Genomic DNA, 25,507 nt, shown 5'->3' with positions numbered 1-25,507 from the left:
ATCCAGAAAACGTCTTCAGCTGATGTATGTGGCGGCATTGCTCCAATGCCTCGATTGCATGTCCAGAGTTCACAGTGGGTCACTATATCACCTCCGATGAGCACGGCTGGCTACATACGGTGCGAAAGAAGTTCAACATAATAAAATAATAAAAATAAAACATAATAAAATAATTCTCACGACGTTTCGGCCACAACACAAGCAGCCGTCCTCAGGTCTGAATGGATTCAGACGCTGTCTTTCTGACAGACCTGTTCTTCACCTGAGGACACCTGAGGACGGCTGCTTGCGTTGTGGCCGAAACGTCGTGAGAATTATTTTTTATTATGTTTTATTTTTATTCTTTTATTATTTCCCTTCTACGTGACTTTACCGAAAGAACCAAGAAGATGAATCCCTGCAGTCACGAAAGCTTTAAATCGAAAGTTCAACATACATACACATGCTCAATGGTTGGTTCTGTAAGGCCAGGAAATCGATACTGTAATCTTCAAGAGTCCTGGAAAGAGAGTTACACCCTGCAAGGGGCATTATTATGATGTATTTATTGTTTTGTAGTGCTCCCAAGATAACGTCTGCGACTCAGTTAGACTCACTACAGTTTACTCAGGAAAGCCTCACCAGGTCTCACGCTCCGCAGTCACGCCTGGAGGGCCCGGCCGAGTTTCCGTCGCAGGGGGTAACGCTTGCTCTGTGTGGTCCCAACTGAGAACTTTGCAGGTAATTTCTCGGCACTGAGATATTGGGCTGTAAACGGTTACATTGCATACCCTCCTTAGAGCTCGGTTCCCTTCCTTCACTCTCCCTCGTTATGTCACTAATCAACCAAAACACAGCTTTCTTGCATCTGTACCTAACCTTTTCTGGCACGACATTGTTTGGATTTTTTTTTACGATTCAACGTTAAAGACTTCGTTTGTTGTGCAACGTTCCTTAAGGACCCCCGTAACTCGTTCTCATTAATATTGGTGATTTTTGTTTTTGTTGCTGCTGCTGCTGCTGCCACTGCCGCTGTGCTCACGCACCGAGGATCTAACGTAAAAAATAGTCGGGCATCTGGCTAAACGGGACCATCCACGTGACCGCAAACTCAAACACTATTCCGTTGGTAAGGACGTAGGCTTGCTCCAACACTTCAAGTGGAGTGAACAGTGCCGTTTTTTCCATCGCTATCCAGTCGAGTTGAAGCCTGTGATGACATTCGTGTTCCCCATGTTAATGCTGCGTGTTCATAGCCATCTTCCAAAAGATGGCTCTCCATACATTGTCTAGAACATTTGTTTAAATCTAAATGTTCAGAATGTATGTGTAGCGACGTAAATGGAGTCACTATGGCGCTTAGCGCCAGCTGCTGTCACAAGATTGGAACTGTGCGTCTTGAGTCTCTCTCTGGCACCAGAGTGGGTATGGCATGGAAGTGGGCCCTAGGGGGCATGGTTCTGGTGACGGTCTAAGAGAGGGCAAGTAACGACGTGACAGTCTGTTTGAACCCGAAAGGGCACGTGACCGGGACAGGGTAGCGAGGGGGCCCAAAAGGGGGCTCGAGGGACACGTGGTGCTTGGTCGAGAACCTCCTGGCAAGAGCCAGAAGGGGGCGTGGCCAAAGGCGGAGCGAGGCCACGCTCGGCGGTATAAAAGGGAAGTCCCGAGAGCAATCGCGGCTGTCTGCTGGAATCAACCCGCCAGGCGACGTCGCCTCGATCTTCGGTCGTCACGTTCGGCATCGTGGGTCAGGCAGGACGTTACTGGCCTTACCCGGTTATGTAGTTACCCTGTTGGGGTCTAGTTAACTACCGTTGTGTGTTATTTAGTTCCCCTGTTGGGGTCTAGTTAGCTATCGTTGTGTGTTATGTAGTTACCCTGTTGGGTTTGTTCTATAAACGTGTTGCCTCCAAGTTAAGTGTGTGTCTCCGTTAAATACACTACATATGTATGTTGAACTTCTTCACACTGTATGTAGCCTACCGTGCTAATCGGAGGTATGGGGGATGGACAATAAACTAATCACAAAAAGCTGATATAAGGAAATGAGTGTTCAATCTAGATGATGATTTAAAAGTGAATAGCTCCAATGGCTTCCTCATGTAATAAAGGACTCGTTCACTGGGTCTGTCTCCGTTGTCCTTTATTTGGGTTCTTTACACTTGTCCCACACGGCCCTCGCTCAGAGCCTCCCCGCTTGGCAGCTCGACAGCTGCCTTCGCTCCCGTAGCCTTTCTCGCTCCGATGCAGCTCCGCTGCTGGTTTCCCTTGTGCAGTCCTCCGGCTGCTCTCACAGCAGCTCCACCGCTGCTCCCCGTTCCTCCGTGCTCGGTCACCGCTGGCCGACGGTGCCGAGTCTTACTGTGTGTGGCGATCTCGCCACTCTCCAACCTCCGCCCTGCGTGGCCTCACTCTGTCTCTATCCCCAACTCTCTCCTGTCTCTTCCGGTATCTCTCCCTTAAGACCTCACCCCTCTCTCTCACGTGACCTAACTCCTCCCCCCGTGACGTCATATCCGCGAGGCCGTTTACGCCCGCATTACACTAATATCGGAAAGAAGAGCGGTCCTGAACACGTCTCTCTTTCCCCATTTCAACGCTGCGGGTTCATAATCACCTTCCAAAAGATGGCTCACCATAGCAATACATTGTTTCCCAAAAGATTTGTTTTAATCTTATTGTTCGGAATAATATTCTTGAATATGTCTCTCTTTCCCCGTGGTAGTACATGTTGTTTACGTCGTTTATTGTGAAAATTCGGTCACAGTTCCTATGATCACTGTTACATTGCTTTTATGGCTTTATTTTGGTGATTTTCGAAAAGTTTTTTGGTTTGGCCATGTTTGTTTATTGTAGTACAGAGTTAGACTGATGGCCTTAATTTAAGTTGTCTTGTGGATTTTGTTGTTGTTTGACTTGCATCCCACTGGGATTTTTGCACAGTGTTGGTGTACGGTGCTTTTTCTTCAATATTTTGCTGTCTTTTCTTGGATTTTCTGTTTGCACTTAGTCACATATTCACTTTAAGATGTTTTCTTGTTCATGTTTTTGTTTTCTGTTTGTTGCGGTTGCACCCCGATTCAAGAGCCGAATGGCTCACAGGGCTATACCTAATAAATGAACTTGAACTTGACGCTGCGTGAAGGTGGCGGTCTGTAGCGATGCCGTCTTCCCCAGGTTCGTAAACGTATTTTTTTTAAGCGCCCAAAACGTTGTTGTGCGTCTCACATCCCGTGGCGTTTTATAATCCGGAGATCACGATTGTGATGCATATCACGGGGGTCTTGGTCGTCCACATCGCAGTAAACAACTTTGCGCTGAAACTACCGGACTGCTGTGAGAATGGGACCGATGAGTCGGCAGTAGTGGCCCGGTGGCGAGCACGCTGAACGCGAGGCTATTGAGCTGCCCTTTGTGTGGTGTCACTCGGGGAGGTGGGGGGGGGCGACCGTGGAGTGGAATTGCACAGAGGCAGCGAAATTTCAAAAGGCGTCAGGGGCCGATCGTGCCACGCTGCGGGATTATGGAACGTTGCTGAACTCCGAGCAACTGCACGATGGGACCACGGACGCCGAAATGCACTAATTTACACGAACTTGTTATTCTAATTGTCACGCTGATTGAGGCACTAATTAATGCATTCCACACTGGGGGCCGACAAATTGCCGACCTCGCTCGGTTAATTTGTTTGGCTAAAACAAAAACAAAAACGCTGGAGACCATCCCTTGCCATCTTTGTGATAATTGACAGTGATCATTAAATGAGGAATTTTTCAAGTAGGCCCACATTCATAAATCATCGCATGACCTAGTTCCCACTGCTGAATTATCGCACACCGCGTAACAATGCTCACGCATCAAGTGCCTCTCTCCGAAAACCAGGTCTCTTTAGGGCTCCGCAATGTAAAGAGTCCTCTGATAATTATAGGCAACACATAAAAAATACAAATTCCAACAGCTATTATTTATATTCTTGGTTCTTTCGGTAAAGTCACGTAGAAGTGAATATATATATAAAACAATAAAATTATCACGACGTTTCGACTGCAACACAAGCAATCATCATCATTTCACACCTGATGATGATTGCTTGCGTTGCAGTCGAAACGTCGTGAGAATTTTATTGTTTCATAATATATATTTTATTATTTCCCTTTTACGTGGCTTTACCGAAAGAACCAAGAATATGAATCCCTGCAGTCACGAAAGCTTTAAATACAAATTTAGCTATTATTTAGTTTAACACGTAGGCTTTCGCGTAAATATGAATGTGTCGTTAAACCCGCCACCACCCGACAAAGCCAATGATTAAGGTTTGTCACGTGCACAACACATTCCAATTCGTTGCTAGTTCAGCACACCGGTGTGTTGTAGAGTAAAGCAATTGGTTAAGCGCATTGTTTGGGTGAAACCTTGTACAAGCACCAATCACAATAAAAACTTAACAATGAAACTCAACACACATTCCTCAGTAACACTGTGGCTTTAAATTGAAAATGAATAAGCTTATTGTTTGATTTATTTTCATTTTTAAGGCAGCGTTCATGACAAATGTGTCGAGTTGGTTTAACACTTAGGCTTTTGCGACCAATATCCTTAATATGTTTTTTTTGGGTTAGATCGCATAAATATATAAATGCGTCGTTAAAACCCGCCACCACCCGACACAGCCAACTGGTAAGGGTTGTCACGTTAACAGAACATGCCAATTCGTCACTAGTACAGCACTCCGCTGTGTTGGAGAGCCAAGCCACAACATTTACAATCTGAGTACGACGTTTCGCCAGTAATTACAACTAAGGAAGAGTGGCTCTACAGATCACTGGAATATAATCGACACAATTACACAGCAATCAGCTGATAATGTATTTAACAAAACTAACACTTCCCAAATTAACACATTTGCTAGACTGACTAACCAAACTGTGATCAACATGACTAACGTTGAATTATCCAGCGAGATGGTTTCAGGCCCGTCTAAAGGTCTTAACTTTGCTGTTGCCCCACGTACAATCCTCGTCGATGAGATAATTTCTGAAGTGGAATCAGCAGTTAGACATCTCCGCCATAATCAAGCTGAGATGACTAGGCATGAGGTTGCCAAAGTTATTGAGAACAGCAAATTGCCAAAAATAAATATTAATTTCAGTGAAGCAAAAGCCTTCAGACAATTGAAAGCAAATAAAGATATAAAAATTATTGCTGCTGATAAGGGCCGATCGACTGTTGTGATGCCCCGTGAGGACTATGATAATAAAATCAAATATTTACTCGAAAATTAAACGAGACCCAACCAGCACCTTGGAACGTAAAACAACGGCAATCATTGCCAAGTCATCAATTCCCAAGGAAGAGCAATACCTGATCAAACCAAGGGCATCAAAACCACCAAGACTTTATGGGCTACCAAAAATTCACAAACCTGATGTCCCATTAAGACCCATAGTAAAATAGGCTCTGCCACATACTAATTAGCACAATACGTAACGAATAAAAATACAGCCCTACATCGGTAGGACCTCTTCGTTCATCAAAAACTCTGAACATCTCGTAAATATAATTAAAGATATTAAGCTTAACCCTAATCATATTCTCATAAATGTTGATGCGACTTCTCTGTTCACGAGGGTTCCGGTCAACGAGTCATTTAAATTGCCGACACTGGTAATGAACAAAGGTATAGCCAAAGATATCCCAAGACTATCTGAACACTGTCTAAAGAACACCGACTTCTTGTGGCAAGGTGACATCTATAAACAAAAGGAATGAGCAGCAATGGGCTCTCCTTTGTCTCCTGTGATAGCGAATTTGTACATGGAAGATTTTAAAACAAAAGCAATAGCTTCAAGCACACTAAAAAAACATCTGCTTGGTTTAGATATGTGGATGACACATTGGTGGTCTGGTCACACGACAAAGATACACTGAATGCATTTCTAAATCATCTCAACTCGCAAAACCCATCCATCCAGTTCCCCATGGAAGTGGAAGCTGACAGAACTCTACCATTTCTGGATATTCTGCTCGGACGGGGTCCAAATAGTAAAATAACACACGGTGTTCACGGAAAGAAAACGCATACTGACGCCTATCTGAATGCAGTCACACCATCACCCCGCACAGAAATCTGCTATTATCAAGACGTGCATTCATCGAGCTAAGGAAGTGTCAGATGGTGACAGTCTGAGAAGTGAAACTAATCTTCTTGAAGAAGCAGTGCAAATGAACGATTACAATGATGCACAAATCAACAGGGCATTGAATACCAAAACCAAATCAAATGACAAGAGCATTGAAATGGCCCAAGTAATGAAAACGATCAAAATACCGTACATTGCGGGAGTAACTGATAAACTAGCCAGATGTTTGGAATAACAAAACATCCGAGTCAGATTTGGCACGGTACATACAATACGGAAATTAATATCCGGTACAAAAGATGCATTACCGAAGTTATCAACAGAAGGTGTGTACAGGATTAACTGCACGTGTGGAAAATGTTGTGTTGGACAAACAGGACGAATGATCAGCACGAGCAACTGGTCTGCCAGCGCACGCTGTCCGCAGGCCCTCTCGACACGGTCGGTACCTTTTGATGTCAACTGTGGTGACGTTGAAGACGACGCCCTTCAGCCAGAGGATCATGAAGAGGCGCTGAGAAAAAGGGCAATTTCCAATGCTCTCTCCATCGCTCCCTGCCTGCAAGACACAGAACCCACACAGTGACCCGTCTCAGTGTTGATGCTTTGGCATGCACAAATTCAGAGATTCGTCGAACAGCGGCGATTGTTTAAACTAGAAGAACCATTTTCTTCAAGTTCAGTGAAAAAAACACGAAATATTTCGAGAGCCGCAATGTATGCGAATAGAGGACAGTACTTTATGAATAATGTCAAACCATATTTTTTGTGATCAACACTTGAAGAACAGCACACGCACAATGATTTTTAATGCCGCATTACAAATCGTTGTTGGGCTTTTAGACGTTCACCGTTGATCGAAAATAATTAGCTGTGTTTTTTTTTACTTTGCAATTCTAATGTCGTGAGCCACAAAGCGGTCCTTAAAGAGCCGCAGTCGGCTCCTGGAGCCGCAAGTTGCTGGCCCCTGTGGTCTAAGCTCACGATCCGTGCCACGATCCGTCAGGGGCTTTGCCCACAGCAGCCCCTTTTAAATCGAGGCCTAAGGCCCATTTCTGCAATTTAGCCTTACGATTTTATTCTGCTATCTTACGATAATTTTGCTCTTTTATTCATGTTTCGTTATACCTGTCAACCCACGTGGTTTACTCCGTATTCTTGTACAGGGAAATTGAGATTTCAGGTCCATACGGCGTACATCCGTTTCAATACAGGGAAAAACACGTTTTGTTTTTGTCAAATTTTTTTTTTCTTCCTTGTGATGGGACTTTGTAGGTTGAACGTTGAGATATATAAGGGCACGGGGTGACCAATGAGATCTGAATTGGTCTGTAATAAGCTAAGGCGCTGATAAGGGGTTGACAGCTATGTTTCCTTCTCGTTATGTATTTAATCATCATTATAGTTGTTGTTTTCGTGAGTATTTTTACGACATTTATCGTTGTAAATGTTTTTAGTGGCCTGGAACCGTGTGGAAAAAAACAGCACTCTATAAATAAAGATGATTATTCTTGATTGAAGTTTCAAAGGTGCGCTGATTTTGGGAGGTGTTTGTCATGGGTTTAACGTGAGCCATTGCAGTCAATAAATGCTGCTATTATTAGCAAAATGTAAAAAAAAACAATTCTTGAGCAGCAACCCTGAGTCGTGACAATTCATGACACTTGCGTACCAGGTGAAGCAATACACCACTCATGCGTGTAATGGGTTTTCACCATGACAAGCACATGAAGGAAGTGCGAAATATTAACCTTAACATATAGTGGAGAATTACTGCGGAAAAGCAGAACAAACATTGCAATGAGGACACTGAACAGCCATTATTTTTTGCCATCGTTAACATATGCCAAGTGCTGTGTCCTGTGGTGTTTTAGCTCAGGATAGCCACACAAAGGTCCAGACACAGTGTCAGAGGGGTACATTAAAGTTCTTCTCAATCCACTGCTGGATGAAGACTTTCTAAAAGCCACCGACACCTCTCACAATCCTGCGATGCCGCAGTCCATGAGAGCGAGTGCCTGCGCGTGGTCTAATTTCATCGCTCCATCTCCCCAGTCCACGTCGTCTCCCATTCCGTCGCTGCCACTTCGCTATTATTGTTGGCCATCTTCCGTTCGATCGATACGTCCTGCCCAAGCCCACTTTACTTCCGTTAAAGGGTTCGATGATTGTTATTAACCCACTGCTGTTCTCCAATCCACGTGTTTATTTCTCTGCCTGTCTCTCAGAGTAATTCCCAGCCTGCATTTCAACAACGTGCTTTCCTGTGCACGCCTTTTAAGATATTGTTCTATATTTCTCTCTCATTACCACATTTTGAACCGATTAAAACCTTTTACCTGTGGTACCCGAGGGGAAAGGGAGTCAATGAGAGTATCAGGAAGAAAGGAAAGAGTGCGAGGCAAGAAGGGGAGAAGGGGGAGAAGGAATCAACACGTCCACGATGTTTGGGATGAGAGGGTGATGATGAAAGGGGAGGGGCAGCCTTGTCCCTGTGAAAACAGGCACTCCTCCGTGCAGCTCACTTACGTCTGCTCATTCATTCTCTCTCCATCTCGGAGAGGGGAGGGATTCAGAGTTGGGATGGCCACACCTGGGAAGCTTGAGCTTAGTTAGCTACATAAATGTCAACGCATCTTCTTGGTTCTTTCGGTAAAGTCACATAGAAGGGAAATAATAAAATAATAAAAAATCTAACATAATAAATTATGTTTTATTTTTATTATTTTAAAATAAAACATAAGAAAAAATGTAATATTTTTATTAGTTAATTATTTCCCTTCTTCTAAAATAATAAAAATAAAACATAATTTATTATGTTTGATTTTTATTATTTTATTATATCCCTTCTACGTGACTTTACCAAAAGAACCAAGAAGATGAATCCCTGCAGTCACGAAAGCTTTAAATAGAAATGTCAACGCATCTTTTAGCTATTGTGGGTTATTCTCCAACCTGGCCGATAAACCTACCGTCATATTTTTGGTTCTTTCGGTAAAGTCACGTAGAAGGGAAATAATAAAATAATAAAAATATGAAACAATAAAAATTCTCACGACGTTTCAAAAAAAAATTCTTGCTGTGGATTTCACACCTGATGATGATTGCTTGTGTTGCAGTCGAAACGTCGTGAGAATTTCTATTTTTTATATTTTTATTATTTTGTTATTTCCCTTCTACGTGACTTTACCGAAAGAACCAAGAATATGAATCCCTGCAGTCACGAAAGCTTTAAATCAAAATTTAAACCCACCGTCAGCGACACCGCTGCTTTCGGGTGGCACTGAGTTTTGACATTTTCCATTGCAAGGCTCTCTGTGGACGACGAAAGTGCAAAAGTGACATCGCAGAAGCTTATACTCTTTGTTTTTTTTGGTAAAGTCACGTAGGTAAAACAATTAATAAAATAAAATAAATGAAAACAACTAAATTAAATCACGACGTTTCGGAGGCAACACAAGCCTCCCTCATCAGGTGTAAAAAGGCACAGCAAAATAACTGTTTTACCTACGTGACTTTACCGTCACGAAAGCTTCAAATCTAGAATTGCAAGAACCTTTCTTGATGTCCCTCAAGAAGCTCTCTTGCACAGCCAGTTGCACTTTTTTCGGCAGCACAGCGACCGGTCGGCTTTTACGCTCGATGCGTTCAAAGGACAAGGTACAGAGGTCACCGCAGCCAAAGCTGTTGAAGTCACCACAACTTGCCAGCGCCTCCTTCCTGTTAGTTGGATTATATATATTCCCCACAGTCATTCAGGTGAATGTGCATCCCTGCAAATGACTTGCTCACTCCAGCACTGGCAGAAGGGCCTCCCCTACCCTTCCACATTGGCCGGAGGTCTTGGAGGAGGTAGGAGAACCCATATTTTACTCCACCACACGCGGTGCACCCCATTTACCCTGGGGGGTGGATTTAACGTAACGTCGCGCCGTTGTTTGAACCTGCCGCGCCGGGAGATTGAATGGAACCCGGCGACCTTCGGATCTCAAGTCCAGTGGCGCCAACCGTTGCGTGAATGCGCGAGGACGTGCGTTCATCTGAGAGGTGAGAGCTGGGAATGTTTAAAACCTGGCTCTGTGGTCTCCACACGAGAGCTATAAGAGCCCGCTGAGCATCAAAGCCACAATCCTGAGTTTGATTTTCATTAACATCACCAGCAGGATTGCTGGGGGCTCAACTGACCTCTTGCCCCTTCGGTGGGGCATACTCAGAGTAACATTCATCGCAGGAAGCATTTTCCGAATTCAATTGTTCGACAATAAAGTGGGGCCACGGACTGAGTTTGTTTTACTGGCAAACAGAACTCATAAGTGATGGAAAATAAGAATAGGTTTGACCAAATTCTGGCAATAAAACCAGAGGCGTTATGATGTTCAAACACCAAATATATACCTTTTTAAAGGCATTTAGTCTGCATGAACCACACATGCTTGTGACGAAACCTATTATTTTTCATCATTCTTGATAGACCTCATAAGGCAACTACCAGAAGGCATTCAAGTATCGGAAGCAATCTGACCACCGTTATTACCCTTTAGTAAAAACCCTGCACCACAATGAATGCCATTTATAAGGCCCCCACACAAAACGCACGATTCAAATCGTTCACACAGAGTGCCTCTGTCACATTACGAGTCGTCCGATCATTTCTCATGTGCATCTGATGGACTTTTTACTATTGAAAGGAATACCCCCTCCCCCACTCCCTCCCCCCTCCCATAAATGTGTTTCTCAATGAGAATTTTTTTTTTCTCCTTTAACATTTTCTTACTCCAAACCATTTCTTAGCTCTGTATTTTCCCAGTCTCATCTGACCGATCAGTCAGTCTGCTACTAAAACTGAAATACAGATAATATATCGATTTGAAATTGTGAAAACGAAACTAAAACAAAATCCTAAATCCCGCCGATGTCAACTCGTCACTGCCGCTTTGCGTTAAGGGGCCGTCCATAAATGACGTCACGCGATTTTGGACGATTTTTGACCCCCCTCCCCCATCGTCACACAGCGTCACAAAAAGTCACACCCCCCTCAAATATGACGTCACACAGCTCTGCCCCCCCCCCCAAAAAATGCTTCAAATCGCTTTAAACTATTGTCATTGTAGTGCGTATTCAATGTGGCGCTGCACTCTGATGCTGTAGGAGAAAACATTTATTAAAAAGTCAATTTAATTAACTAGAACGTGTTGCCTATATTAATTTAAAGTTGCGCATTTTGATGTGACGTCACATTTCTCACCCCCCCCCCCCCTTCGTCACACATCATCACAAATGTCTGACCCCCCCCCCCCAGGTGCGTGACGTCATTTATGGACGTCCCCTAAAGATTCAAAGCCACGAATGGAGAGCGGCTCCCGACTCGAACGCGAGTGTGCGGAAAGGTGCACGCTCGTCTCCTCTACACACCCCCCCGCGCAAGCGATGGCCATTCCAGGTGCCCATCACAGGAACCAGTCGCTAAAACAAAAACGACTGTCGGCATCCCACACTGGTGTTCGATCGATCCTGCCGATGGTTGAGTGGATGAGTTGCCCCCAAAAAGGTCATTGAACTCGCCACTTCCCCGCGTTGTTTGCTCTACGCACGGCACCACGTGGCTGACCTTCGTACGTTTAACTTCTTTCGCACCGTACGTGGCCAATCGTGATATTCGGAGGTGCACGGGAAGGACAACAAACTAAACACATAAAGCAGTTAAAAAGAAATGAGTTTTCAATCTAGATTTAAAAGTGTCATAGCTCCCAGTGGCTTTCTAACATCGGAAGGAAGAGCGTTCCAGACGACCGCAGAAGCGCATCTGAAAGTGTGTGAAGCGGTGACCGTCTCAACTTATGGTTTAGAGTGGCAGAAAACACCTCACCTGCATTATGCAACTGCACCACACCACATTAGCAACTTGATGAATAAAATATCAGCGAGAATGAATAAACAATCAACTTCCATTGTGCATCGCCATGAAATAATCTCTCTCTGTGAGCCAAGCACTTTCTCAAAGACGTTGACCACCAAGGCCTTCCTACCACTCAGCTCTGTCCGTGATATTTACCCATCAACTTTGCATTGGATGCTACTCTCAGTTGCCAGTTGCATCCATTCGTTCGAGTTGCTTATGCAACTTCATTTAGCCGTCTTCCCCGGGGTTCCCTTTGGTACCTCGAATGTTCCCAGTCAGAACACATTTACACTCACTCTCTTGTTTTCTCACTACTCGTCCAAGCAATCTAACTCGCCTTTCTACGATTATACGTCGGGATATAAGACGCTCCGGGAAAGTAAGACGCAGCCCGAACAAGTAGCACCTGAATCTCGACTTAAAGCTTTCGTGACTGCAGGAATTCATATTCTTTGGGTCTCTCGGTAAAGTCACGTAGATAGGTTCAAAGAGAATAACAAAAAATAACAAAAAACTACGACGTTTCGATCGCAACACAAGAGGATGTTTGCTTCTAAAGAAGAAGCTCACCCCCTCTTCCTGATGACGAACGCTTGTGTTGCGATCGAAACGTCGTAGTTTTTATTTATTTGCTTTTAAGTGGGCCCATAAGTTCACAAAGACAAAGATCCCCCGTGTAGCCTTAACAGATCGTTGGGGCAAGTGCTGTTCGCGAGCACCTATGAAGGCCGGCACAGCACACGAGGGGGTGGGTGGCCAGCACCACGCCCGGCCGCCTTTGTCTCCCCAATGGCGATGTTTTTACACACCTCACCAGATACACATTTGATGTTGAGTCGACCTAGGGGAGGCCCAGAACCGGTTCAGATAATAATCGTCACTGGTGTCAGCCGTGAGCGGGAATCGAACCCGGATCGCCGGGTTTGTTAGCGTGACGCACTGGCCACTACACTACCCGCTCCCCATAAGTTCAGAAAACACACACACACGCACACGCAGGCATGAATTGCAAACCTACAAAAATACGAGCACTTGTAAGCATACACACGCGCAAATGTCGGGCTGCAGATTTCAGCGTGCGCGTGTTAATTATAAGCAGAGCTGAACCGCCACTATTCCACACTCGCATGAATGCCCGTTCCTGTTCGTCACATGGCACGAGCGACGTTTCGAACCGAATCCACTCCTCTCTGTAAAATAATGAGAAGCCCAATTGGGCCGGAAAACGAACGCAGTTTCGCTAAACACAAACTCGCTACATGGCCTTTAACACGAACAACTCCAACGCTTCACGAGCAACGTATAGCCCTTCTAAGAAGGTTTGAATGCTCTCATATTGCACCCACATGTGCACGTCTAACCACCCACAGGCTGGCCACGGCGGTGCCGGAGACCTTCTTGGAAGGACGCTGACGACTGGGGAAGAAAGCCGCCGCTTTCAGGCGATTTCGTAATAAAAAAAACACGTTTTCTCCTTCCAGGACGTGTGGCCAGCGTCTGGGCAGCGCGGACGAGTTGGAGGCCTCTTCTGCCAGCAGCGCTACCCCTCTACGCTCTTCCACCAAAATAAACGCGCCGGTGTAAAGCGAACGTGGCCTGCGTGCTGCAAATAGTCGCTTTCCCGTTTTCTGCTGAAGGTGCGAAGCCCCCACTCTTTGGTTCTGTTTTAAAACAGTCTGCTGCCTCAGCAGCAGACCGCGCTTTCCCACCTGATGACGGACGCTTGTGTTGCGCCCAAAACGTCGTGATTTATTTTATTTTTCGATTTAAAGCTTTCGTGACTGCAGGGATTCATCTTCTTGGTTCTTTCGGTAAAGTCACGTAGAAGGGAAAAAAATACATAATAAAATAATTCTCACGACGTGTCGGCCACAACGCAAGTAGCCGTCCTCAGGTGAAGAACAGGTCTGTCGGAAAGACAGCGTCTGAATGAACACCACCAAACTTGGAAGCGTATATTTAAGCTGGGTTGGAGGGGGAAGAGCGCCTTGACAAAGTCACGTAGGTATTTTCTACCTACGTGACTTTACCGAAAGAACCAAAGAGTATGGATCCCTGCAGTCACAAAAGCCTCAAATCAAGTACAAACCCCAGTCGACCCGCGACATTGAACCAACGTTGGCATGTGGTCGGAACTGCTGGACCAACGTTGGCTCAACGTTTGTCCAACATTGGCCCCTATAGTCAAGGGGCAACGTTCCACGTTTACTGGGAAACACACGGGACAAGGGGCAACGGCTTCCACTTGTCGTTTGGAAGGCGCGGGCGCTTCACCGATGCACGCCTAACGATCGCATCCTGCCGATGCGTTTCGTTTTTCGGGCTCTATCTATACAGGCGATCCACTGCACAGGCAGACAAAGACAAAGATCCCCCCGTGTAGCCTCAACAGACTGTTGGGGCAAGTGCTGTTAGCGAGCAGCACCTGTGAAGGCCGGCACGGCACACGCCTACGTCTCCCCAGTGGCGATGTTTACACACCGCACCAGGTACTCATTTGAGGCCGAGTCGACCTTGGGGAGGCGCAAGACCGATTCAAATAATCGTCGCTGGTGTTGGTGGACGTGAGCGGGAAATCGAACTTGGGTCGCCGGGTTCGTAATGTGGCGTGCTGACCTCTGCACCACCGCTCCCCACTACCACAGGTACACACACAGTGATGCACACACACACAGTGATGCACACACACACAGTGATGCACACACACAGTGATGCACACACACAGGGATGCACACACACAGTGATGCACACACACAGGGATGCACACACACAGTGATGCACACACACACAGTGATGCACACACACAGTGATGCACACACACAGGGATGCACACACACAGTGATGCACACACACACAGTGATGCACACACACACAGTGATGCACACACACACAGTGATGCACACACACACAGTGATGCACACACACACAGTGATGCACACACACACAGTGATGCACACACACAGTGATGCACACACACAGTGATGCACACACACAGTGATGCACACACACAGGGATGCACACACACAGTGATGCACACACACACAGTGATGCACACACACAGTGATGCACACACACAGGGATGCACACACACAGTGATGCACACACACACAGTGATGCACACACACACAGTGATGCACACACACACAGTGATGCACACACACACACAGTGATGCACACACACAGTGATGCACACACACACAGTGATGCACACACACACAGTGATGCACACACACACACAGTGATGCACACACACAGTGATGCACACACACACAGGGATGCACACACACAGTGATGCACACACACACACACAGTGATGCACACACACACAGTGATGCACACACACACACAGTGATGCACACACACACAGTGATGCACACACACACACACAGTGATGCACACACACACAGTGATGCACACACACACAGTGATGCACACACACACACAGTGATGCACACACACAGTGATGCACACACACACAGTGATGCACACACACACACAGTGATGCACACACACACAGTGATGCACACACACACACAGTGATGCACACACACACACACAGTGATGCACACACACACACACAGTGATGCACACACACACACAGTGATGCACACACACACACAGTGATGCACACACACACACACACAGTGATGCACACACACACAGTGATGCACACACACACACAGTGATGCACACACACACAGTGATGCACACACACACACAGTGATGCACACACACACAGTGATGCACACACACACAGTGATGCACAAAGACAAAGATCCCCCTTCTAGCCTTAACAGACTGTTGCGGCAAGTGCTGTTAGCGAGCACCTATGAAGGCCGGCTCGACACACGAGGGGGTGGGGTGGCCAACACCACGCCCGGCCGCCTTTGTTTCCCTAGTGGCGATGCTCACACATTACACCAGGTACTCATTCGAGGCTGAGTCGACCTAGCGGAAACCCAGGACCGGTTCAAATAATCGTCACTGGTGTTGGCCGTGAGCGGCAATCTAACTCGGGTCGCCAGGCTCGTAGCGCAGTGCGCTAACCGCTACACTACCGCTCCCCACTATGCACACACACGCACAGCGACACACACACACAGTGATGCACACACACGCACAGTGACACACACACACGGTGCAACCCGTGCCACGGCTGGGATGGCGCAAGCACGCGTGGGCAGTCACACGCACACACGCCACGAATTTTCGCAACCCCCCCCCCCCAACGGTGGCTCTGATGGGCTCCGGGTCAGAGACCTTGCAATGGATCGTTCGTCGCTTTAACAGTGACACCGCGTCACAACAGCGTACACCAATTGACGTTGATTTCTATACACGTGACGTACGCTGATCGTGTTTTTCAATCTACTGCTGGATGAGGGCACCCCCCCCGCCCATGCCGTGCGGGTCATTGTGGGTAATTTGAGCGCACTTCGCGACACTTGTCACTGAGGGTGGGAGCCTAGAAGTACAGCGCGACGATTTGATGTAACAGCACGCTATGTGTCCATCGCACGCACAACGAGAGTCGGGTGATTCTAAACGACGAAAAAACACCGGGCAGTTTCGTTCTCTGGATATGGTGGTGTGGACAAGGCTGGGAGTTGTCTTATAATGCAATGCACAGCTCTGTGTGCGTGTGTGTAAAATTGTGCTTGTCTATGACTGGTTGTGATCGTTTTGTTGTACCGTACTTCCATGCTTTATATTTATTTATTTGTGACTTGCTTCACTTTTCTCTATCTTGCTCTTGTATCATTTATTTATTTTGTGTTGTTACTTGCTGACCCCCCCCCCTCCCCAAGCTGGACATCTGTTAAAAATCGCTTCGCGGCTCGTAAGATTCCTCCAGGATGAATAAAGATTCTGATCCACTGTATAAATATACGCCATGTAAGTTACAGATTTCAAATGGATTATTTTTGTCGACAGGTATCGTCACGTGTTCGCTATGCGCCGTCAATTGACACCCTGTGCACACCCGTACAAATGAGGTGTTTCCATCTCGAAGGATATTTCCAGATGCAATATATACGGGGACTCCTCTGCTTATGAACATTCGACTTGCGACTTTCAGAGATACGAACAAACCTGGTCCGTATGTCCGGTTGCCTTTTCGGACCGAGATTTGCAAGTTCAACTGCCGCGCAAAAGATGACGGTGGTGGCATCTACATCTGCAGAATCTGAAGAACCAGTGGCATCTACATTTGCAGAACATGAAGAACCAGTGGCATCTACATCTGCTGAACGTGAAGAACCAGTGGCATCTACATCTGCAGAACATGAAGAACCAGTGGCATCTACATCTGCAGCACGTGAAGAACCAGGGGCATCTACATCTGCTGAACGTGAAGAACCAGTGGCATCTACATCTGCTGAACGTGAAGAACCAGTGGCATCTACATCTGCAGAACATGAAGAACCAGTGGCATCTACATCTGCAGAACGTGAAGAACCAGGGGCATCTACATCTGCAGAACATAAAGAACCAGTGGCATCTACATCTGCAGAACATGAAGAACCAGTGGTATCTACATCTGCAGAACGTGAAGAACCAGTGGTATCTACATCTGCAGAACGTGAAGAACCAGTGGCATCTACATCTGCAGAACGTGAAGAACCAGTGGCATCTACATCTGCAGAACATGAAGAACCAGTGGCATCTACATCTGCAGAACGTGAAGAACCAGTGGCATCTACATCTGCAGAACATTAAGAACCAGTGGCATCTACATCTGCAGAACGTGAAGAACCAGTGGCATCTACATTTGCAGAACATTAAGAACCAGTGGCATCTACATCTGCAGAACATGAAGAACCAGTGGCATCTACATCTGCAGAACGTGAAGAACCAGTGGCCTTTACATCTATAGGAGATGAAACAACTGTTAAAGCCATTCCCCGTGTTTAGGGCACATGCCGTACAACATGTTTGAAATCGACAGGAGTAAAGTTGGACTTCTGAACAAATCGACTTACGAACAAACCTCGAGAACCAACCTCGTTCGTAAGTATAGGAGTCCCTGCACATTTTAAACAAATAAAAAACATTAAAATAGCTCCGGGTGATGTTGTCACAGGCACCTCTGCTCACGATACCTCCAACAAATCGTAGTCGACGTGAGGGCCAATTACTGCACTTCCTATTCATATACATTGCACGTTATTGGTTAACAGAAACCTCCTGGCTCATGGGATCATTAAGACCGCCGTACATTCCGTGGGCGGAGTGGTGGCGCAGCGGTTAGCGCACACGGACAAAGTCACCGCCTGAGTGAGATTCCTGGCTCACGTGGTGGTGGCGAATGTTTCCGCGAACTCGTCCCGAGGACTCCCCGAACCGTTCACCAATCCGCACTCGCCAGCGTGGTGAGTATAGGAGCCCCCTTCTCCACAACTGGCAGCAAAGGGCTGTATACATATAAATGTGCCCCAGCTATCACCGAGGCGAAAATATTCGAATATTGAATAAAATCACGACCATTTGCCACAGCTAGCACAGCTGTGATGCTACTTTGTTCCTTTTTTGTAAATGCGGTTATTAGCCATTGCGGTACAATTAAATGGCCCATAGCACCGGGGTCAATAGGTCATCATGCCGAATGCCACAAGGGCCACCTGCACCTCCGGTTAGCACGGTTGGCTAGCTACGTACGGTGCGAAAGAAGTTCCACATGCATACATACATACATCACGAAGGATAGGCGCTGGAAAACTATTTTTTTTTAATACCGTTGTGTTGTATGAACCCAATGACTGGAAGCGCAGAATCGAGGTTAAGATTCCGGTTAATCGCTGCATTGATTCATTGACAAGCGAATCACGGATCTGAGTAATCCCATGGGTTAGTTTTGTGTCATGTGATATACCATTGTCCGCCTGCCTTTTGTGACTGGCTGCTATAGAAACGATCGGTGATTCCGTTGCAAGTCCGAGTGCGTGGTAGTTCTGTGTTTGCGCTGCGCTGCTGTGTGTCACATACGCACTGGCTACACACCTCGCCAGCCACATCCTTCCTTCCCCCATGGCCTCAAAGGTTTGCTCTTCACAACTCATCGCCACCACCTGAAGTCCACTTCTTTCCACTCAGTTATGGACCCGTGGGCGCCACTCCAATGCCAGTCACCTGCCCTCCCCCATCAACATCAAGCACAGCGGCGTCACCCATCACGACCTCGTCTCCCCGCTGACGTCTACCAGTGTTCCCTCGTTATTCGCGAGGGGTAATGTTTCCGGAGATCCTCGTGAATAGCAAATTTCGCGGATATCGATATTGGCTGTACGAATGTCGTATGCGCAAACGTCTGCAGATGCTTCGAGAAGTTCTCTCTCTCTATCTCTCCCATCTATTTTTCTCATCACTTTATCTCTCGTAACTTTATTTCTCATTACTTTGTCGCATCGCATTCTCTCTCATCACTTTCATCACTTTATATCTCATCACATTATTTCTCTCTCTCTCGATGCAGTCCGTGTAGAGTTCCAGATGCGATTTGCGGATAGCAAGTTCGTGAGCAACGACGGATCACTGTACAGCACTCTCCAAGGCGCATACTCTTCCGAACAATCTTGCAGGTTGCTTTACCCCGATCGTCCATTATTTATGTTTTCACTAGACAGATTTGAATCATGAAATAAACCCTGGGCAAACTTAAATGGCAAACGCCATGCACACGTGCGCATTTATTTTGCCTGCCTGAACTGTGAAGATGGAATACCCAATCGACTCAATAGATTTCAACCAAACGATGCTAGGTGTGTGTGTCACACAACTGTTTTAGGGACTAAGAGGAATACGCATTTAACAGAGGGTGACAGCCTCACTCAATTTCCGAGAAATGGGGTTGCGACAAGGATTGAATTCTCAATTGAGACACAGTTGCTTCACCTCAGATGACATTGATGTTATTCTCGTGTTCAGGAGCTTAGAGGCCAATGTCAAAATGTGCCAGCCTTTATGAAGGGGGCTTCAGGGGAGAGTTTGTGTTAGTTTCGCTGTTCCTCCTCCCTCCTCCGTTGAAGGAACGTAGACCACAGTGGTTTACTATATGGTCCGTAGTTTGGATTTCATGGCGACAGCCACACTGTGGCTTGTGTATGCTCTAATACGCCTGATATTTTCTAATATGCCCCTGATATTAGTCAACGGAAACAGCCGTCCCTTGAAGACAGCTACTGCTCAAACCTTCGAGGTTGTGGAACGCTCTCCCGTTCAGGTTCTCGAACAGTGTTGATATATTTGAGTGCCGATGAGAAACTCACCTTGTAAAATAAAAGATAAAACAGGTTTTAACCATTTGTTGTGTTCCTATTTGCCTCTAATTCCGCCACCCGGTTCTCGATTATTTTATTTCTCCTTTTCATTCAGGGCGCTTTAATACCTTTTGTGAAAGGCACCTTATACGTACAAATTATTATTATTCCAACTACATCAAATTGACCAAAAGTAGGGCTTAGTTAAAAAATAAAATCCACATTGCACGTGATTTAGAGCTTTTTTGTCTTATTTAAGAAAGTGACACGTTTTTAAACGAATGCACCTCAATATCTAGCACAGGAGCCTGCAGATTTGTATGGGGCTAAGGCAATCATAAGGTGGGGTGAAGGGACAATGGCAGCACACATATTAGTGGCAACACAAACATTAGTGGCAACACAGATTAGTGGCAACACAGAGATTAGTGGAAACACAGAGATTAGTGGCAACACAGAGATTAGTGGTACACAAAGCTGAGTGGTACACACAATGATTCGTGGTAACGCAATGAACAGCTGTAGGGGTTTTGACGCACATGTCATTTGTAGCGGAGGCTCTGCGAAAAATGTGTGAATCCGTGCCAGCTGATCGGCTTGACAGTGTACACCCCCCCACCTACCCCACCCCCCCTCCAACTCGCCCAACAAATAACAGGGCACCGACAAGAACACACTGACCGGAACGTGTCAAAAGTGTGAAGATCTCAACACGCAGAGACGCGAACGCGTGACGGCGGCGCAATGACTTCTTGAGACGACTCGCCCATCAGAACAAATCGCGTTGCGTTAAACAAAAACGACGAGAAATAATTCGTGGGAATAGGACAAATTAAGTTTCAGGCCGGAGTTTCAAACAACAACAACAACAGTAACGGGCACTCGGCCTCTGTGCTTGACGCAATCAAAACCATCGGGGTCCGCTGTGTTCCCCTTCGTCTTGGGTCACCATCGAAATACAATGAGCAACGTGCCGCGCATCAAAACAGGGGCGCGCGTGTTCGCGCGGTCGGGAAATTACGCAAGGAACAGCTAAAGCACGGCATCTCGGCCCAGAAGGGGACACGTACGCACAGAGTGAAACACACGGACACGTCGTTGGCGAGATGTAATCTGGAAGAGTTGGGAAAGTAACAACAGCATTGCACCACAGTGGGACCAGTACCAACTGCTCCGAATCTGATTAGATGTGTTGATTAAAAAGGACCAATCGTGATGATAAGTATTCGTGAAAAAAATAAACATCAGTGGGGTAAGCGCCAGCGACCAAGGCTTTCCATCGAAGCCTCCAGTCAACGTTTTTCTCGGTAGGAGGTCGCTCATTCGCCTCTGCTGCTCCCATTGTCTGGAACTCCACTCATCCGTGATGTCCCTATTCAAGTCCTGCCTTTTGACCGACTGTCTATCTCTATAAATAAATCCGCCCAACGTTTCTGTTGAGATGAATACGCGACACGAATCCACGATATGTTGGCTTCTGGTCATCAGACGAATGCGTGATAATTGTCGCACTCATTACACACACAAAGTGTTTGCCACAAATGAACCACAACACCTCGCTGATCTCGTCAAGGAGCATAAACCACCAAACACGTGAACTCCGGTCATCCTCACAGCAGCGGCTTTTGGCTGCTGGGCCATCGAACAAAAACGGTGGTCACCGCATCGCGTGGCGCTTTCAGATGCTCTTCTGCGGCCGTCTGGAACGCTCTTCCTTCCGATATTAGGAAGCCACTGGAGCTTTTCACTTTTAAATCAAGAGTGTTGAGTTTGTTGTCTTCCTCCCCCGCACCTCCGATTAGCACGGTTGGCTACGGTTGGCTACGGTTGGCGACACAAGGTGCGAAAGAAGTTCAACTTACATACATAATACGCTGCACTGTATGAGGCGTAGGCCAGAAGAGGTCGCTCATCGCAGTCAGTCTCGGCACCTTCATCATCGCTGCTGTCATCATCTCAGCGGGGCGTGCAACATTTTCCAGCACTTGCGGGCAACGCCGCTCGGTTGTGACGCCGCGGCAAGCGAGACCTGGTGGCTCCCGTCACAGGTAGGCAAGAAACTTTCTTCACCGACTCGACAGCGCCGATGGTGATGGGAGCGCTGCCCCGTGCCCAGGGGCTGGCTGGCGCTCGGGCGGCCGCTGCTGGGCTGGGCCCTGCACCACCACCGAGTGTCCCGTTGGCACCAACCAAGTTGAGTGGTGAATCGCTGTCACGGTGCCCCCCACTCCACACAACAGTTCTACTGCCCCCCCCCTCCCCCGGCACCCCCCCAACAGTTCAATCCGAGAGGAAGCTACTAGAGCCGGGCCTGCCCTGCACTCAACAATGAACGGTGTGTGCGTTGAGAAAGGGATGCCGCATAATGGAATCATTGCGAGCGATGGGGCGGCGGTGCTTCCCACGCTGCGCGATGAACCTGGCCATCCGAGTTTTGACGCCGGGCCACCGGTGAAATCAGTGATGAGTGACATCAGAATCGGTCCTCTGGCGCACTCGCATTGACCAACGTGGTGAAGTAAGGCCTAACGAACCACGTGAGCGACACGGGGTGGGGGGCGCCTTCATTCATCAGTGCATTGACAGTAAGCTGTAGATCGTTAGAGTGAAATGACCTCGACAGATAGATAGCTCATGAGATACATTGATGAGGCCTGCCGCCCATGCTCTAAGACAGAGGTGGGGAACGTCCGGCTCGTGGGCCGTATAAGGCCCAGAAATCATTTGGTGTGGCCCTGCCAAAGCAACCGCAGGCGGGACTCGAAATTCAATAAATCTAGGAGCAAACCTGGAAAAGCAGTTGCGAGTAGCAGCAACATCATCAATACCAGCTAACATCACACGCCTCGCCAAAGAGAAGCAGTTCCAGCCATCACATTAGGGGCGTGAGTTAATTAAATGTTTGACCAAATATAACAGGATAATTTTTAAGTTGATAATTTTGTACGGCACGCGAATGATGTTATAAATATCCAAATGGCCCTTGGCAGAAAAAAGGTTCCCCACCCCTGCTCTAAGACGTTGCTCTGCAGACAACTGTGGAGCTTCGTGGTTCATGCACTTCGCCTTCTGAACCGATTTTTCCCAAGTTACAACTCTCGTAAGCGCACTCCGACGCTGCCGGGACATTATTAGTATTGTGTTGTTACTGCGATGTAGCAAAATGCCGTGGGGGGTGGGGGGGGGGGCGCACGCGTGAAATGTGCTCACGGCCACACAACCTCCAACGTGGGTTGAGCCAGAGCCCAACTCCCCCCGCCCCCCGAAAGCGTGACACTTGAGCCAATTCAGACAAACGCAAAGATGATAAAACAATAACCATCATCATTATCATCCTCCTCCTCCTCCTCGTACGGACTCCCAAGTATCTCGTGACACTCTCAATCCCCCCCCACCCATCCCTACCCCCATCGCCTGCTCCTAAATAAATTACGCCCGACCTGTCCAACGAGCGAACCGGCGCACGCGGCTGTCAATTCGGACGTGGTTCTCTGCGGAGATCCAACAGCGGTGGATGGGGGGCCCTCACCCACACCCACACTGGGCCGTCAACTCACCTTGACAAAGAGCTCTATCTCAGGGTCTCCCTGCAGACCGTTCGCAGGGGCCGAGCTGGCCATGAGCGCGGCCTCCGACGATCCGCTGCCGCCAAAGCGTCACCGGCGTTTCTCCCGGTGCCGCCGCCACCTTCCACGTCGCCGCACGCTCACAGCTCTCTCTGTCTCTCAATCTCTCCGGGTGTTCGGGCAGTGGTGGCGACGGTGGGTTGGCTGGGTGGCTGGGTGAGGGTGGAGAGGTTTTTGTTGTTGTTGTGGTTGGTAAACAGTGACCACCCCCCCCCCCCCCTTTGACTTTCCAAAGCGCAAAATTTCTATTTGGAAACGCGTCTCCTCTCTCACTCCGCCTCCCGTGTCCGCGGACCGCTTCCTCTGCGCTAAACACTTTGGGGTCTTCTGTCCGCCGCGATACAGTGCCGCGCGGTGTGCAGTTTCAGCGCGGGGTTTTAAATTGCCGCCACCACCTCTCGACTTCTTTACAGAGCCACTGGCTCGGAGAGAGCGACAGGGAGAGAGAGAGAGAGAAGGGGAGAGGGTCAACAGCTACTGGAACATTCAGCCCATGTGCGCTGCGCGTGTGCGCGCGGGGGTTCTATCGCCCCCACCACCGCCGCCGCCACCACCACCGTCACAACCACCACCACCACCGTCACAACCTTGCCTCTCTGCACGCGGACTGGCTGACCGCGCCGTCACTGCATCTGTCAAATGCCAGAACTGGGCAGCGAGGCTGAGGAGCCGCGGGGCACCGTTACACATCCCGGATCGCGTTACACACCCCGGGCCGCTAACAGCGCGCAGTCGTTGGGGGGGACGTGTCATTGCGGCAGCGTGTGTGTGTGTGTCGCTGTGTGTGTGTCACGGTGTGTGTGTGTTAGTGTGTGTATGTGTGTACAAGACCTACATTTCTGCTTTATTCACCTGGTCAAGGCCTATGATACCATCAGTAGGTCTGGGCTCTGGGTTGTTCTTCGTGCTTTCGGAGTCCCTGACCCTCTGCTCACAATCATTAAGGACCTTCATGTTGGTGAGCGGGCCCGGGTAACACTACGTGGCCGGGAGTCGGGAGTCATTCTCTGTACACCTTGGGGTGCAACAGGGATGTCCTCTGGCTCCCAAATTATTTAACATCTAGTTCGATCATGTAGTTCATGAAGCCTTCAATAGCTGTACCGGAGGAATTTTTATCTGGTACAGGCACAATGGGAGGCTGATCGATGCCCGGGTGCGGTCAAGGGATGGCTCCCTATTGCTCAACCATGTAATGTATGCCGATGATCTGGTAATTGCTGCCCACTTAGAGGAGTAGTTGGAGGCGTTGCTGCTGAACCTGGAGCTTGCCTTACCACCAGCCCGACCAAAACTAAGCACCTGCCTGGGTATGTTGTACCATCGGACACCACCCCCACAACTCACAATTGGTGATGGGGCAGTTGTGGAGAGAGTGGAGAGTTTCCCATACCTGGGCAGTGTGCTCATGACCGGCTCCGGTTTGACAGCAGAGGTCTCACTCCGAATCAGTCGAGCGGCAATATCTTTTCATTGGTTGCGTAACGCTGCATGGAAGCTACCTGGTATGTTGCTCCGCACGAAGCTTCAGGTCTTCTCGGCCACGGTCATTCCCTCCCTTCTCTATGCTTGTGAAACATGGACCCCCCTAATGGAACATCT

General features: G+C 47.8%; 1 protein-coding gene across 2 annotated transcripts in view; it reads right to left on the bottom strand.

Annotated features, from left to right (window-relative positions):
- The window catches only part of LOC144948681 (chloride intracellular channel protein 5-like), a 75,826-nt gene that overhangs the window by 15,895 nt on the left and 34,424 nt on the right, over positions 1-25,507 (bottom strand). Inside the window, exons 1-2 of one of the 2 annotated variants that reach the window (XM_078878334.1) lie at positions 23,837-24,388; positions 6,572-6,681 (exon numbers count right to left, since the gene is read on the bottom strand). In XM_078878334.1, the coding sequence (XP_078734460.1) occupies positions 6,572-6,681; positions 23,837-23,899 (173 nt within the window). In that variant the 5' untranslated portion in view covers positions 23,900-24,388. Of the gene's footprint in view, positions 1-6,571; positions 6,682-23,836; positions 24,389-25,507 lie in introns of those variants that run through there. The other variant, XM_078878331.1, reaches the window with a different exon arrangement.

This window comes from Lampetra fluviatilis, chromosome 50 (assembly GCF_964198595.1).
Source record: "Lampetra fluviatilis chromosome 50, kcLamFluv1.1, whole genome shotgun sequence".
In the NCBI taxonomy this organism is placed as follows: Eukaryota; Metazoa; Chordata; class Hyperoartia; order Petromyzontiformes; family Petromyzontidae; genus Lampetra; species Lampetra fluviatilis.
This window is presented reverse-complemented; position numbering and strand designations above follow the sequence as displayed.